The 17,185-nt window shown below is 40.6% G+C and overlaps 2 protein-coding genes across 4 annotated transcripts in view; one reads left to right on the top strand and one right to left on the bottom strand.

Moving 5' to 3' along the window:
• Positions 1-73: 73 nt before the first annotated feature.
• LOC133526389 (CDK5RAP1-like protein) lies at positions 74-8,204 on the top strand. Its single transcript, XM_061863000.1, has 7 exons — positions 74-751; positions 1,151-1,301; positions 2,479-2,702; positions 3,940-4,070; positions 5,408-5,564; positions 6,082-6,209; positions 7,773-8,204. The coding sequence occupies exons 1-7, from the start codon at positions 217-219 to the stop codon at positions 8,160-8,162; spliced, it is 1,716 nt and encodes a 571-aa protein (XP_061718984.1). The 5' UTR covers positions 74-216; the 3' UTR covers positions 8,163-8,204.
• Positions 8,205-9,837: 1,633 nt separating this feature from the next.
• The window catches only part of LOC133526386 (ankyrin repeat domain-containing protein 6), a 261,125-nt gene continuing 253,777 nt past the window's right edge, over positions 9,838-17,185 (bottom strand). For 2 of the 3 annotated variants that reach the window (XM_061862994.1, XM_061862996.1), the window contains 3 exons: positions 16,488-16,697; positions 15,263-15,457; positions 9,838-14,578 (listed from right to left, as the gene is read on the bottom strand). In XM_061862994.1, coding sequence (XP_061718978.1) covers positions 11,975-14,578; positions 15,263-15,457; positions 16,488-16,697 — 3,009 coding nt within the window. In that variant the 3' untranslated portion in view covers positions 9,838-11,974. The remainder of the gene's footprint in view (positions 14,579-15,262; positions 15,458-16,487; positions 16,698-17,185) is intronic. The other variant, XM_061862997.1, reaches the window with a different exon arrangement.

Raw genomic sequence — 17,185 nt, forward strand, 5'->3', positions numbered from 1 at the left:
CACCTTGAAATGACCTTCTATGACGCATCGTGTGTAGAAAGCATTTTGGGCTAGAACCATTCATAATCGTGCCATTAGAAAAATACGACTCAATTAAGTCATTTTGACAACAATTTGTCAACAAATCAGCAAAATTTTAGGTTACGTGATAGAAATTCCTCTAATTTATAGACTTAAGAGAAAAATAGTATGTAAAAATAATAAAAATATCCAAAAATGTCTTTACTACGCCGTACTCAGCGCTTGCTGAATCTATCCAGTAAATATATATCCAGAAATTGTCGATGTTTATCAGACGGGACTCGACTAACTTTAAGACGTGATAAAATAAAACAGGGGCCTGGCCTAAAGGAATTTATAATTGGAGACTCTGAGCCCGTTCTTGTAGATAGGCCTCATATTCCATATTTACCAGAAAATGTAACATTTGCTTCAAATCGCAAAGTATATTTTGATGTGTACGGGTGTCAAATGAACTTGAATGATACGGAAATTGTTTGGTCTATTTTAAAGAAAGAGGGTTTCGAGAAGACGGAAGTTGAGGAGGAAGCAGATATATTCCTGGTAATGACGTGTGCGATCAGAGAAGGGGCTGAGAGTAAGATATGGCACCGTTTGGATCACTTGAGGGGGTTCAAAAGACGTCGGGCGCAGAAGAACAAGGAAAGGCCGGTTAAAATTGGTTTGCTCGGTTGTATGGCAGAACGGCTGAAGACCAAACTTATTGAAAAAGAAAAAGCTGTCGATGTTGGTAAGAAATTTAGTTTTCGTTTTGATAGCTGCTGTGGCAAAGAATTATTAAAATTTCCTATTTTTTTACAAAAACTACTCTATTTAATTTTGGGAATAAGTTCAGTATCAACCCGACACAACTTTTTTCATATCAACCACACACAGCTTTTACTCTTATTTACTCTGGTAACTTCTACATGTTTAAACTCTGTTTTTATATCCCATATAGGTACTAAAATGATAGTTTTGATTGTCCAATTTACAATAGACAACTTTTTGTGAAGTACTTCAGAACAAATTTTCCTGTCCTATAGTGCACAAACGAGGTTTGGACCCACAATATTTGACCACCAATTTGAATTTTAGATTTTTTTCATACGAAAGGTTGAATATACTTTATCACAATAAAATTTTTCAGTGGCCGGTCCAGATAGCTACCGGGATCTGCCCCGGCTGCTAGCCCTGACGGAAAGCGGCCAAACTGCTGTCAATGTGCTGCTGTCCTTGGATGAGACTTATGCTGATGTGATGCCAGTGAGACTCAACCAGGATAGTGTGTCTGCTTTCATGTGAGTCCCTTTGTTTTAAAACTTAGTAGTAGTGTTAGTTTTACTCATAGTGTTGTGTTCCTGTCGGTGAGTAAGGTTGCCAGAGCTCAACGAGAGGGGGCGGGGTTAGGGTCGGCAACGCGCATATAACTCTGGAGTTGCAGGCGTACATAGGCTACGGAGACTGCTTACCATCAGGGGGGCCGTATGCTTGTTTGCCATCGACGTAGTATAAAAAAACGACGCAGAGTAGCTTAATATCACTGTTGTAGTGGATAATCCTCAGAATCAACTTGATACATGTTCAGGTTACACAAATTAATGTTCCCGATCATTTACAAAACTTATTGTTTGATTGACTGGCAGTAGACGGTCGTGGCCTCGTACCACATGGAGGCGATCAGTTGAGAAGGAGGCTGGCTCAACTAGACACGGCTGGAAAGAGTTGGAAGTAGCCACCCAGAATCGCGCCAAATGGAAAATTCTTCTACGAGCCCTATGTCCCTAATGAGGGATAATAGGATTACATCATCATCAATATCATTGTTTGATTGATCACAAATGCTCACTTATGGCATTGTATTGGGTATATCCTTAGGAAACCTGACACCCACCTATCCAAAATGGCCTGGTAGATGCCCGGGAAACAGAAACATGGTCGCCTTAAATTTACTTGGCGCCGTTCTTTGGAGCAACAGCTGGGTGTATTGGGGATGGGGTGGGAGGTTACCCAAACTGCCCAGGACCGGAGTCAGTGGAAGAATATGAGCCGTACATCCCGGCAGAGGGTAACTGGATGAGAAGAAGAAAGATTGTTAGACTGAATTTTCTGTATCTAAAGCATTAAAAAAAAAACCGTCAGTGGTTTTAACGTAATTTTTTCGCTGGTGTATATAGTTATTGATATCTTGTATTTTAATTTAGACTTATATTTTGTGTATTATGTGTAAACTATTTTTAACCGACTTTAAAAAAGGAGTATGTATGTTACTCGATATCTCCGAGAATCGTGAACCAATTTTCAATTTTTTTTTTTATCGAACGGGTATAACCCCGAGATCGTCCCGTTGGCACCAAGTCGGGGTCTGATGATGGGATCTTGGAGAAATCGAGGGAACTCTTCAAATGTTATAGGTACATGTATGACGCTTTTGGTAATATTTGAAGTGGGTTTTATTTTTTGTTAATCTATTTTCAGCTCCATAATGCGCGGCTGCGATAACATGTGTACATACTGCATAGTGCCGTTCACCCGCGGCCGAGAACGTTCCCGTCCGCTACGTTCCATAGTGGACGAGGCACGGTCACTCGCAGACCGCGGTGTTAAGGAGATCACGTTGCTGGGACAGAATGTGAACAGCTATAGAGACCAGCGGGAAAATCCGGAGGATAAGGAGAGGCTAGACACGCAGTTAGCGAAAGGTGAGGCTTTTTACAAAGACAAGCGAGATGGTATAGAGACAAAGAGAGAATAACTGAGGGCCTACCGCGAAAATCGCAATTTCGTTATATGCTTCTCAACCACTCTTGCATATTCGAGCGATAGAGGAAATAGATCAACAAAAGTGTGGTAGGTTTTCGGGAGATATAAACTGGAGACATAGATAGGTTAGTAAGGAACATGTTTACTTGTTCTTGGCTCAACAGAGAATAACAAGGTCAAGTCCCCAACAGATACTAGACACCTCCAGTGCTCAGGAGATATTGCTTGGTAAAATACACGGTTTTTTTTAAAGTTAATTTCAAGGCTGCATTCCTGAGCTTAAATTAAGTAACTTTCTCAAAGAAACCGGTATTCTAACTAACTCCATTTTGGAAATAATCTATGACTTATTTTTATCTGAGTAGGCCCCTACGCGTGTACACTTGCCTTAGGGCCTGTATACATATTGATTAGTGTTTAGTACGAGTTTATACGTTTGCTACTAACCGCAAATACTATCTCGGACGATCGATATTCTAAGTGCCATTGATATGTCATAGTTTTCAATTGTTTGGTGGATTTAAATATAATGTGCGTGTTACATCAACAAATTACTTTTTACAAAAAATTCCAACCATGCCATTCATTTCCTTAAATGTACAGTCAACCAATTTGAATCCTAGGCCACTATAGAACCTTGTCGCTTTAACTACTCTATACATGACATGCATCACTCAATAAGCACTGTCGTAGAAGTCATTATGACATGGTTCTATAGTGGCCTAGGAATCAAATTGGTTGACTGTACTTAGGCCATACCCCGAAGTTAACTGAATTAAAAAAAACACCGTGTAATATATGAGTGGATGAACTATTCCTTGTTGTTATTCTGTTTCTTCAGCTAGGGTACAAAGAACCACAGTTAAAAAAAAGTACATTGCAGTCTAAATAGGTACACTCCTGTTTTCTTGAACCTAATAATGTAGCCCTTTAAGAAAATCTTGGCTACGAGCTCATTCCACAGCCGGAGCTTCGTGGAAGGAATTTGAATTATTATTTATGAGTCATGGGTGTTTTCTATGTATTTAAGTATTTATAAATATTTATATATTATATATATCGTTGTCTAAGTACCCTCAACACAAGCCTTATTGAGCTTACTGTGGGACTTAGTCAATTTGTGTAATAATGTACTATAATATTTATTTATTATTTATTTATTTACTGCATGTCCAGGGTTCAAAACGGTGTACAAACCAAAGAAGGGCGGGTTGCGGTTCGCAGACCTGCTGGACCAAGTGTCGGCCGCCGTGCCAGACGTGCGTGTGAGATTCACCGCCGCGCATCCCAAAGATTTTCCCGACGAGGTAAGAGCGTTTGTAGGTACATGAAGTTGATGGTAAATAAATTAAACCTTATCAGCCTATCATGTGTGTGTGCGATTTTCAAACCGACGGTCGCGGGTTTGAACCCCGGCTCGTATCCATTGGTACGAAAATTGGTGGAAATTTCAAGAAACTCATTAGTTTCTTGAATTTTGTATAGGTACGAAATCTCATTTGATATTTATTAAAAAAAAAAGAAGGAAAACATCGTGAAGAAACCAGACTAGTCCCAATAAGGCTCAATGTGGAAAAAAGGTCCCAATAATGAAGGTTGGGTTCGGAAGGTAAGGGGGCGTCCATTAATCGCGTCATATTGTATAGGGGGGGGAGGGGGTCAGCAAAAAATCACCAATGATCACCACAGGGGACGGGGGGGTATGGACACGTATCACGTGTATTTTTTTTTTCATCTGTGCTATACTGTATTATAGTCAATAAAATAAAAATAATAGTTTTCCGCCCTTCAACTAACCAAACTGTCAAAATCAGAGTTTTTAAAATTCGCGCGCGGATATTTGCTTCGCGGTTGGCAATCCTGTGCTCATTTGAGCGGGCGGGGCGCGCGTGTCGCCAGGCTGCCAAATCTCACAAATTTGTGGGGAGAAAATTAAATTTTTATTTTGACTGATTCGAGTCTATTAAGATTAAGTATAATAATTAAAATACGAAGATATGTATACATTTAGTTTGATTTTTATCCTTCACGTGCGTTCATTTGTTAGAAAACTGTTCTTTAGTTATCGAAAAAAATACACGTCATATTGGATGGGGGGGGGGGGGGGTCCTGAAAATATCACCATAGATCACTATGGGGGAGGGGGGGGGGGGGTCTAAAACAAGCCAAAAACGTATGACGCGATTAATGGACGCCCCCTAAGTACTGTCGCTTTCGTAAAAAAACGAATTCCTGTGCCATATCTTAGGATTAGGTTGGCGAGCGGATTCAAGGATTTCAAGTTCCCACTTGACGACCGGTCTAGCCTAGTGGGTAGTGACCCTGCCTATGAAGCCGATGGTCCCGGGTTCAAATCCTGGTAAGGGCATTTATTCGTGTGATGAGCATGGATATTTGTTTCTGAGTCATGGGTGTTTTCTATGTATTTAAGTATTTATATATTATCTATATCGTTGTCTAAGTACCCTCAACACAAGCCTTGTTGAGCTTACTGTAGGAGTTAGTCAATTTGTGTAATAATGTCCTATAATATTTATTTATTTAAGTTCCCTAAGTGAGCAAATAAAATATAGAAAACGTTAGAAAAATTATGTGTTAAAAATAGTGTTATTTGATCCATATTTACTTGCGTCAAAATTTGCAGGTGTTGCAAGTGATCAACGAGCGCCCGAACATCTGCAAGCTGCTTCATTTGCCGGCGCAGTCGGGCTCCACTAGCGTTCTTGAAAGGATGCGGCGAGGGTACACGAGGGAAGCCTACTTGCAACTTGTTGATCACGTCAAAAATACCATCCCAGGAGGTAACTTGGCGTTTAAGTACTTCGTTTTTAAGATTTAACAAATCGTGTTTCCGGCGAGCGGTTTGTATTAATTAGAACTATTCACTACTGGCTAATATACATCTTAATTTATTTATGAATCATATAAAAACATATTTTCCTGAAATGAGTAAAGTTTTTGGTAAAAATGTCATTTTTGGTATAAACTTTTATGGCTGACTGTACTTTTCTTACCACAGGCAACTAATACTGAAGACAATTCTAAAAACCCGAAACACAATTAGGTTGCGTTGTTTCATCACAGAGTTCCTATGGCCAGCTCCCGTCTCCATCATCAGATCAGCTCGATGGTACCATAATATTGCATTGTCATTCGACTTAAATATGTACTTACGCAAATTTTCACCTCAAGATTTGAAAATAACATAAGTTTGTATACTAAAAGGGCAATTTAAATAAAAGCTTGTAAATAGAGAAAATCCAGATGAGTTAATTCACATTTAGTTCATATGGTTTATATATTTCTGTAATATTCCAGTGGGTCTATCCACCGACATGATCTGTGGGTTCTGTGGCGAAACTGATGAGGAATTCGAAGAAACCATGACGCTGATGCAGCAGGTCGATTATAATATTGCCTTCCTGTTTCCGTACAGCATGAGAGAGGTAAGTAAAATTGTATTTTTGTCGTCGACTGTAATGGTTGAATTATGATTTCGTATACCAAACTTTTCATGCATGGGCTCCCACTCAACTATAAGATTCATTTCGATACGCCGTAGTCAACTGAAATAGTATTTTATACAATCGTGATATAATAGAGAGCTTTTCAGTCGAGTACCGTGTTTTGGCAACGAAGCTTGCTGAGTTGCCAAAGTGAGGTACGAGATTGAAAAGCTTGATTATATCTATATTGTGTACAATACTTTTTCTACGAGTCAATAAAAATAATACTTTAAACTAATAAAATCATACAGGTAAACAAGCCAAAAGTATACAGCTGTTTAAGATACGCGAGCAGCCGCGATACCTTCATACTCGTACGCGCCCCGGCCGCCGGGACCCGGCGGGGTGCTCAGCGACACCTTCTCGTAACTCATGAGGCCCTGGTACTTGCTCCTTCCTAAATTCAATTTTTAGACAGTTTTTTCACGATTTTGGCCACCGTAGCTTATGGAGACTAACAAGCAATGGTAAGCGGTTTTAGTAGTCTATGGATGTTGCTATATAAAGGGTGTCACATGTGCGTTTATGACTTATGAAGCAATGCTTTCTACTATACAACCTAAAATAAATAATTAATTTGAGCTATCGTTTTGTTTCGTCCTCTTGACCGCGGCGAGCTGTGATTGGTTTATTTCATTATAGTTGACTAAACCGTTTCGAAATAAATATTATTACGCGGAAAGCGTCAACTTTGCTCCCGCTGCGCTAAGCGAAGTTGCCGCTTTCCGCCTCCGTCGAGCAGAAAAATAGTATGCGCACCACGGGAGGAAACGTAGGACATTCCATCCCGCATGTTTGCCACCCTCGCCGTCGGCTCAGGTGACAATTCTACACGTGGCACGCAATTTCCTACTTTTCTTTCCTTGGGACACAAATAACTAAAGTTTTATAGTAACAAAGTATTATTTTAAATGACTCATAGAAAAATTAGGCAACGAAGCTTGCTAAGTTGCCTAAGTAAGGTACGAGATTTTATATATACGAGATATTATATCGCGATTGTACTATTTTGACTACCTCGCTATTCTCAAGTCTTTATATTATAGAATAGAATAGAATATAATAGTTTATTTTCTAATAAGTATTACAGACATATTTACCAGGGCCCCCGCACTAGGATACACCTGTATCGCGGGGAACCAGGATTATGGACTGCTTAGTACTTTCCTTTCGAATCTCTCGCCGCGTTCCAGATTATACTGTTTTCGGAACCTAGGGTCTATTTGTAAGGCTTCTATTTTCATTTTCAAATGTGTTTTTATATTTCTCTCTTTGTACGCATGTGTGTGCGTGTGTTAGCATTTTTTTTTAAATACTTGTAATTACTTGTGAGTTCCTGTAATTGGCTTTCTGTTTTAATCTTGGTTTAAAGCTGGTTCTCTTGATCTCTTGATATTATTTGAAAAAAATCATTGCTCTAGGTTAAAAATCCAGGGAGGAAACAGTCGAGAGCGTTTGTATGGAGAAATTGCAACTAGGAACTCCTCTTAAATCTTTTTTCAGAAAACCGCTGCCCACCGCCGCTATAAAGACGACGTTCCCGACTCCGTCAAGAAACTCCGCCACAACCGAATGATACACCTCTACCGAACCAAGAGCCAGGCTCTCAACCAATCAGAGATCGGGAACACGCACCTAGTCCTCATAGAGGGAACCACCAAAACAGGACAGTTGCTTGGAAGAAATGAGTTCTACATGAAAGTTGTTTTTGATCAATGTGAGATTGTAAGCCAAGATGGTGGGAAGGTGAATATTAAATCGGGGGATTTTGTGGCGGTGAAGATATCGGGTGCTAAATCGTCTGTGTTGACTGGGGTACCGATGTATCATACTGGTGTAAAAGATTTTTATAGGCATGTGAATTGGGGACAGAGGCATGTGCTTAGAGTGTAAATATTGTAAATAATTTGTTAATAAATATTGTTTAAAAAGTGATATGTATTTATTTTATCAGTCAGTAACGCCCATAACTAAATATAACATAATATATGGACACGAAATCCGAACAACGGACCTTTTTGTGAGATTGTAAGTCAAGATGATGGGGAGGTACATATGAAATCGTAAATACTTTTCGGACGTACACCAAGGATGTTAGATACTTTTTGTGAGATTGTAAGTCAAGATGATGGGGAGGTACATATGAAATCGTATAGTACATTACGATACAAGTGCGAAAAATAGGAACTGCGAAACGAGTGGCGATAAATTATCACGACCGAAGGGAGTGTTTTAAATCGACACGAGTTGCGAATTACCTATTCGCACATGTATCGTACAACGTTTTACAGTACATATGGCCCTTTAAATGTTCGACACAGTAACGTAATATGCTACTTCTCGCACTAGTGCTATAAAGTAGCCCCATATGTACTGTAAAATACTTTTCGGACGTACACCGAGGATGTTAGATACTATGACGAATTTAAATGGATACAATATTTCAAATATATATATATGTATGTATTATAATACTATGTATTTAAGCACGATTATTGATAATAGTAGTGTTTAAATAGGCACTTTTATCTCTCTGTACTGATTTTTTTTCCGCACCAATTGGAAGTTTCTGTTTGGCCTAAAGGTTGACTGGTAGAGATGCCATAAATAAATACATCGGGGGCTATTGTGGCGGTGAATTATTTTTATAGATGTGAGTTGGGGAGACTCAACTCAAAGAAGAGGTTTTAAGAGAGGTATGGGCATTGTGAATTTCATCTCGCTTTGTGTGGTAGGGCACAGCCAGTGGATGTCATTCCAGATCTAGAGCAGAGACCAACTGGGGAAGTACCTCCACCTTACAGAAAACCGGAGCCAAATAACACTAGACCCTACTCATAGTGTTGTGTTCCTGCCGGTGAGTAAGGTTGCCAGAGCTCAACGAGGGGGGGCGGGTTTAGGGTCGGCAACGCGCATGTAACTCTGGAGTTGCAGGCGTACATAGGCTACGGAGACTGCTTACCATCAGGCGGGCCGTATGCTTGTTTGCCACCGACGTAGTATAAAAAAAAAGACAGATATCGTCTTAGAGTGTATTGTAAATAGTTTGTTCATAAATAGGTATTGTTTTAAGTGTAAGTATTACTGCAATGTTCTGCCGCCAGAGTGCAGCACTAGCACCTTTCGTAAACCATAGAGTAACTTATACATACTGTGTCTTAAATTGTTTTTGACAAGTTTTCACAGATAATGAAATATGACATTGATGCATCAAAGCGGTTTGTTCACAAAGGGCGGGGAAACTCGAAATTTAATTATCTACCTCTTCATCGCTCGAATATTTTCAATTCATTTTCAATTATTTATTTGTATCGAATCTAGGAAGATCCATATAGTGTTAGTACAGTACAGAGAATCTTAAAAATAAATTGGGGTTAGTGACATAGAATTTACAAATAACTACACACACGCAATATATGCAAGAGTGACAGAGAGGTTAGATAACGAAATTTCGATTTTCTTGTTTCGCGGTAGACTCTCAGATTGTGATGGATTGTGGTAGTGGCGCCCCCTACGTATAGTTTCTCGTAATATTCCCTAATAATACAACGGAAATAAAAATAACATATTAGTTGTGACACTTCAAAAGTGCATTTATTAGAATCAATCAGTACAAAATTACAAAATAAATATGTCAATTTACATGAAAACAAATTGGGCTTAACCTATACATATTTATATAGAAATAGGCTATTTACAAACCATTTTCAAAAAAGCATACACATCTGTCACGCATGGCATCAAGATCTATAATTATATTTGTACTTAGTTCTAACCAAAAATTAAATTCCTGACGTTCCACACGAGCAACGCCATCTTCTTAAGAGGAAATACCAGCTGAGCTCCTTCTCAAATTTGAGTGTTTTAGGTACAGGGGCTGCTCCTAAAATTAGTGCGATAAGGACAACTGCGAATCCTATGTAAAAATCTCAGAAATGGAGGTTTTGTTAATGACATTTTCCTCCTCCAAAACTTAACCAATCGTAACGAAATTTTCGGAACGGATTGAGAAAGAAATTATGTGTCTGAACGTTTTGATTTTTGCGTTTATTGTTGCCGATTTTGTATGCTAGGCGTTTGTTTCCGGTGCATTTAATTGGCCGTTTTTAGCGCAATTTAAAGTAGCCAGACGAATATCAAAAAAAGCAAAGCGTACAGACATAGGGAGCGTGCATGAACTGTAGGAGGCAGCACAGGAGCCGTCAGATTTTTGGCGCGAGGCGTAAATGTGATGTTTATTGTTCCGATGTAGCCCACAAGATGGCAGAACCGACTATGCACAAGGAAACACGTGACGTGTTAATGTACATGTTTATTGTTCCGATTCAGGCCACAAGATGGCAGACCCTCCAACGCGCACGGTCCCTATAGGTAATGGTCATATAGAACACATATTAAAAAAATATTCATCTAGGGCCAAAATCCAGATAGGAAAATGTCGATAACGTTTGTATGGAAAAATTACTACTAGTAATGTTTCCTCTTAAGACTTTACCGAGCTTATACAACCATAGCATACCATCTTGATATTAATATATGACGCGGACGTCCGCTAGCGTGTGCGGGTGCACCTTGCGGGCGTGCGTCTGCGCCAGTTGGCGTTCACCCGCCCGCGCCGTGCAACCGCGCTAGCTAACGGGTGCCCTTATGGACATTGAAAGCCGTCAAAATATTGTCAGTGGATACGTCTAAGGGTTTTTTGTAACTTGTTGATCTATTATTGTCGTGTATGTATTTTTTAATTTTTATATTATTTTCTGTTACAATAATAGGGGTGCTTGTGATTCATACATACAAAGTTATATTTATTATTTTGAGTGCTTAAAGTATATATCTAAATCTACGTGGCATTAAAGTATTTGTACTCGATTATTCTACAGGCAATTTACTTAAATAAGTATTTTATTGTACTAAATACTCGTAGTGAGTATTTTATGAGAGCCAAAGTAATCTTATGACTTAGATTCCTCTTTATTTCCTTTTGACAGGTAATTTGACCTGTCTGTAAGTAATCGTTTTAAACATACCATTATTGCCAGTCTAATACCATTATTAGTCAATCGTGATCATTTGTTAGGTGTACATTTATAAAACTTCATACTATCCCATCATCTTGCGTACCGTAAAACCACCCAACTATAGTCCAAAGCTCCCAACTATGGTCCACAAATAAACTAAATTTTTCTCGTTCAGGTGTGTATTTTACTATATTTTTGTAGTTCTAAGGCAAAGTATGTTTATAACTGAAAGGTAAAACTAGGAGTAAACCACAAGGAACATTTGGTATAGATACTTAATTTCCTTTTGAACTTGTGGACCATAGTTGCAGTATTGGACTATAGTTGGGTAGTTTTACGGTACATAAAACCAAAGTAACCCAAGTCTAAACGTGTAAATTATAATTGCATGGACAAAAATGGACGTGGGGTCGCTTTTGGTCGTATAAATCTTGCTTTTTAAATTCCCTTTTGTCAAAGCTTTTGCGAAACTAAATATCCAATCAAATAACAAATCAGGCCAGAGCATACCGGCTGCGTGTGAGTACACGTGCACGGTGTGCCGTTTCTCATACGGACTTTCATATTACAACTCCCACCTGCCCGTTTAGGCACACGCATTCGGTGTGCATCAAATCAACTGCGTCTATAGATAAATAATTATCGGCAGCACGGAAAAATACCAAAAAAGTGTATTTTATAAAAGGGTTAAACCAAACTAGAAGCCCCAATGGGTATAACAGGCTTCCCAATCGGCATAACCGGCTTCCCATTCGGCACAATATTGATCCGCTGTCCAGAAAGATTGTCCGAACCATCGACATGTCCAGACAAACTTGGTGACGGACCCTGCGAGCTCCCGTACACTTTAGTACTGTACCCTGAGTCGTTATGGGACTCCCTGTCTGTTTGAGATTGCGTTTCTGTCAAATGCGTGTTAATAGCTAGAGATTGAAGTCGGCTGTGGAGTAAATTATGATCTGGAACGGGCTTTGGATTGTATGGATATGGTGGTCGATTGTCGTAATACCCAAACTCATTCTGATTGGCGATTTCAACTTCAGTGTTTTGGTCCAAATGCTCGCTGTAGCAGTGAGGTATTCTATCCATTTCCCTTATAATGTGATCTTGCATCATTGCGTCGAAGACACCAGTTTGGTGGTGGTATAAAGGGTTCCTGTTTCTAGGTTGGACTTGCGTTTGAGGTAGACCTGTTTGGTTGTAATCGTAGTTGTATTGAGGAGTAGGTAAGCCGTTTTCGATCATTTCTCTGTAGGGCAGCTGGTGGTTTTGACGGTTTGGTATCTCGTGGAAGTAGGCGTCTTTAGGTATCATAGGTCTTAAGTCTGGTGGGTAAGGTTTGTTTTGTGTTTGCGGGGCGGGGGATTGAGATTTGGTGGACATGGTTTCGTAGTTAGGTAGAGGAAGGGTTTGGAGTAGGTTGGTGTTCTTCATAGGCCCGGGTGTGTTGGTGGTTCTGATTGGATTGTCCTCTTCGTCGCTGCTTTCCGAATTGTTTCCATTGTCTTTCGGTGGGGTTTGGAAGGTCTTTCTAGTTGGGAACGGGATGAGGTTATGCAAGCTGAAGCGTTTTGATTTAGGCGGTTTTTCTTTTAACACTGGCGCTGGTCTTTGTGGTTGTTGAGGCATTTTGAGTATGCCAGGGTTTGGAGAGACTGAGGGTAGAGGTTCTTCGGTGGGCTTTCTTTCAGGAGACTGGCATCTTTGCTGTTCTACTTGCGCTACTAACTCCTGGACTGATTTTCTTGGTTCTCTTTCCACACTGTTTCCTTCTCGAACTTGATAGTTGCTTGGTTGTTTATGGAGCTTAACGTATCCGTCTTGCGATATGTCTAGAGATTTCGCGTTGTTTCTCATAACAACTTGGGACATTTCCTTTTCAAGCATAACTCTCTTTCGTATATCATCTGCCGTTCTTTGTAAGACTTGACTCTTCCAAGCTGGCACGCCTGGAGACTGATCTCTTTTTCTTTCTTCAGAATCGCTGACTTTAAAGTCTCTGCTGCTACTAGGTGATTTAGTATTCGACTGTCGACTAGGTGAGGTGAATCTCTCGTTATATCCTTGGACCTCCATGGAGACTGGTGATTGTGATAAAGATATTTTATTCGCCTTTACATGTATTTCAGCAGTGACATTATGTAAGCGGCTCTGATCTGGACTTGGTCCTGAAGTAGTAGTATGAGGTAATCTCGACATGCGACTTGGACCAGCATCTAATTGATCACTGCTCATAGAGTTCTTAAGAATATACTTTCTTCGAGGAGTCGGTGGTGATCTAGTGTCCAGCACTTCTGTGCTTTTCGACGTCTGTTTATCAGGTCGCTCTTTGGGATGGCTTTCGTAATGCTCAGCTGTTTGATTGAAGCTTTTTATCAATTTGTTGACTTTATTCCATTCTTCTGAATGATCCAAGATTTCTAGACTCCTCGTCCTTTTCATGGGAGGTATATTTAAGGATCCTTTAGGGCTGTAGTCTAATTTCCTGACTCTTTCTGAAGCTCTGAACATTACGCCTCTCGTTAGCCAGTGTTCTAAATGCTGATGGCGCTCTTTGCACAGCGCTCTCTCGGCAGCCACAAACCTGGTTAACTCCGATATCTGTCCTTGCGTCTTCATCTCCAAATCCGTTACTTTCTGATCGAGTCTCTCATGAGCCCTGTCTATGTGTCGTTTCAAATCCTTCTTGTCCTCATTCATCTTCTCTTCCATATGTTTAAAGAACGGTGCGCAGTAGCACGTATACCCAGCTCCGATGGGACCTTTTTTGATATTCCCCGCTAAATCTAAGAAGTACTGTTCGCCTTTTCTAAGCGGTTCGGTGGGGAGCGAGCTTAACTTGGGCTTCGGGAAGTATTTCGGGTCCGGATAGTAATGGCATCCGTATGGAGACCACTGGACTGGTGCTGGTGTTTCGAAGTGGACATTCTTCTTTTTCTTCCCATCTTTTTTCTTTGGAGCGTCAGGTTCGTCTATAGTTCTCTCTTTGCTTTTGTCTCGTTTCTTCTTCTGTTTAGCTACAGGGGTGTTCAAAATGGCAATGATTTCGTCTAAGCCTTTTCTTGTGGCGATATCTCTAGCGGTTTCGCCCTGATGGTTCTTGAGTGTCTTGTCGCAGCCGGCTTCGAGGAGGATGCGCGTGAGTTTGCGGCGCGCCATGGCGGCGGCGATGTGGAGGGCGGTGTCTCCGTTCTTGTTCTGCGCCGCGACCTGGCACGCCGCGGAGATGAGGATGCGGGTGGCGCCCGCGTGCCCGTAGCGCGCCGCCGTATGGAGGGCCGTGTCGCCATACTGGAAAACAAAAAACTTACTGATAGCTTCTACGTACTAAAAATTCTTAAAACATAGCAGTTAATAAAATATTAAAGATGGTTTTTCACAAAAGAGGGGGTGGCATAGCTACCGGCACATATGCAGCGCGAACCATTGTCTATTAGCTCTATTTATGGTCGAAAGAGGAGGAAATATACTTCATTTGTTCTCCAAAACCAGTGATGCACCAGCCAGTAACAGTTCTCTAGTAGATTGGTTGTGTCCGTTCTGACAGGCGAGATGTAGTAGTGCGAAGCCGCCCGCGTTGCGCGCGCGCAGTTCCCATCGCACTTTAGAAGTGTCACGCAGAAAATAAGAGGGGAATTAAAGATGGAGCCAACAAATATTACATCGTTCTTCAGTTCCGTGGTGCCCCGGTCGGTAACAGTTCTCTAGTAGGTTGGTTGTGTCCGTACCTACTGATAGGCGAGGTCACGGTGTAGCGGCGCGATGCGTGCAGTTCCCATCGCACGTTAAGGAGTGTGACAGACTCACAGACAATAAGATGTGAATCAAAGATGGAGGTGAAAAATCTTACATTGTTTTGCAAATCCGTTCTCTAATTCTGAAAAGCCAGGTGTAGCGGTATGAATATAGGCATCCATGTAGTGCGAACACTTGGCTATTTTCTTTGATTTTTATGTTCAGGGATCAAAAACTTACGTTGTTCTGCAAATCCGGTGGTGCACCAGCCAATAACAGTTCTCTGGTAGATTGGTTGTGTCCGTTCTGACAGGCGAGGTGTAAAGGCGCGAAGCCGCCCGCGTTGCGTGCGCGCAGCTCGCAGCGCGCGGCGAGGAGAGCCACGCAGCGCGAGTAACCTTTCCAGGCCGCTTCATGGACCGCGGTGTTGCCGTGCTGTAACGTATTATACTTATATTTAAAAGTATGAAAAAGGCAATTAATACATTTTATGCGAAATTAATTCAAAAGAATCCGAAAGAGAAAACTCTAGTTAGTGGAATTGATATTTTGCGTATAAAAGGCTTCATATAGGTACATATTCTTTAGAGGTCATCCATTAATTACATCACACGTTTAAGGGGAGGGAGGGGGTCAAGAAAATGTGACATGTTGTGACAAGGGGGAGGGGGGAGTCACAAACTTTGTGACGTCATTTTCACTTCACCAGTATTATTAAAAAAAATATTATTCGCTGTACAGTTAAATAACGAGTTTTCAGAACGATAATCGTTTTATACGATTAATTTTCTTTCCTAGTCGGTTTTGTGATATAATTACTAATATTTCTTTTGTTCAAAATAGTTTGATAAAATATTAATAGTAACAAATTCGATTCGCCGATTTTGTTGAAAAAAAAAATGCGAAAAATGTGACGTCACACCAGGGGGGAGGGGTTTGCCAAATGTGACCAAGTGTGAAAAGGAGGGGGGGAGGATTAAAAAACCTAGAAATTCGTGTGATGTAATTAATGGATGACCCCTTATTTGTATTGATCATTGTCATAGATGTTCAGTGGGTATTTAGAGAGAAATGAGAAAAGATGATATCGCTAGAGGATTCTAAATATCAATACGCTAATCCTAGCGTAGAGGGTGTAGGTACATATCTTACCACAAGATAAGTCTTGTACAGTCAAGGTATTAAATATCAATACGGACAAAGTACCAAAAAAATGTATACACGACCTTATTGCCTATATGTTGAATGTACCTAATAACCAACCAATAGGGTCGGCGCCGTGTTGCAGCAACAGTTGCACCACCTCAACATGTCCGCTGCGCGCTGCAACACGCTGGATGCTTATTACAAGACTTACCACGAGATCTTGTTTGTTAGGGTCGGCGCCGTGTTGCAGTAACAGTGGCACCACCCCAACATGTCCGCTGCGCGCTGCAACACGCTGGATGCTTATTACAAGACTTACCACGAGGTCTTGTTTGTTAGGGTCGGCGCCGTGTTGCAGCAACAGTGGCACCACCTCAACATGTCCGCTGCGCGCTGCAACACGCTGGATGCTTATTACAAGACTTACCACGAGGTCTTGTTTGTTAGGGTCAGCGCCGTGTTGCAGCAACAGTTGCACCACCTCAACATGTCCGTCCGCCGCCGCGCGCTGCAACGCGCTACACCCATTCTGAAAAAAAAAACCAGTATATTTATAAAATATAAACATATTTTATAACACACAAACATGATAATGATATTGATTTATTGGTAAATAAATACATTTACAAGTCGTAGTAGTTACATTATAGATTAAACATCTTAATCTGCATAACATAGTATCGTTTCAACTTGTTTATATTTAATAACAGTACATGATCCGGTTCGAAGGACCATATGTAGCCGCCGTGCAGGTCAGGATCTCGACGACTTAAATAAAACTTCGATTTATAATGAAGTGAAGTATAATCTTCCAAAGGGGTACTGGTTTACAAGGGTTCTTGTCAAAACGGTTCAATGTAGAAAATAGGTGTTGATAGTATGGAGGATGATGCAAGAGTGATTTGCAATATTTGATTTGATCAGTACAAAAGGTTTAGATTTAAATGCTTCCAATTGGCCGCGATACAGATTATGTGGAGCGCTCCTATTGGTGCTTTTAAAAAGCCTCCGAATACT

Source organism: Cydia pomonella, chromosome 16, assembly GCF_033807575.1.
Source record: "Cydia pomonella isolate Wapato2018A chromosome 16, ilCydPomo1, whole genome shotgun sequence".
NCBI classification, from domain to species: Eukaryota; Metazoa; Arthropoda; class Insecta; order Lepidoptera; family Tortricidae; genus Cydia; species Cydia pomonella.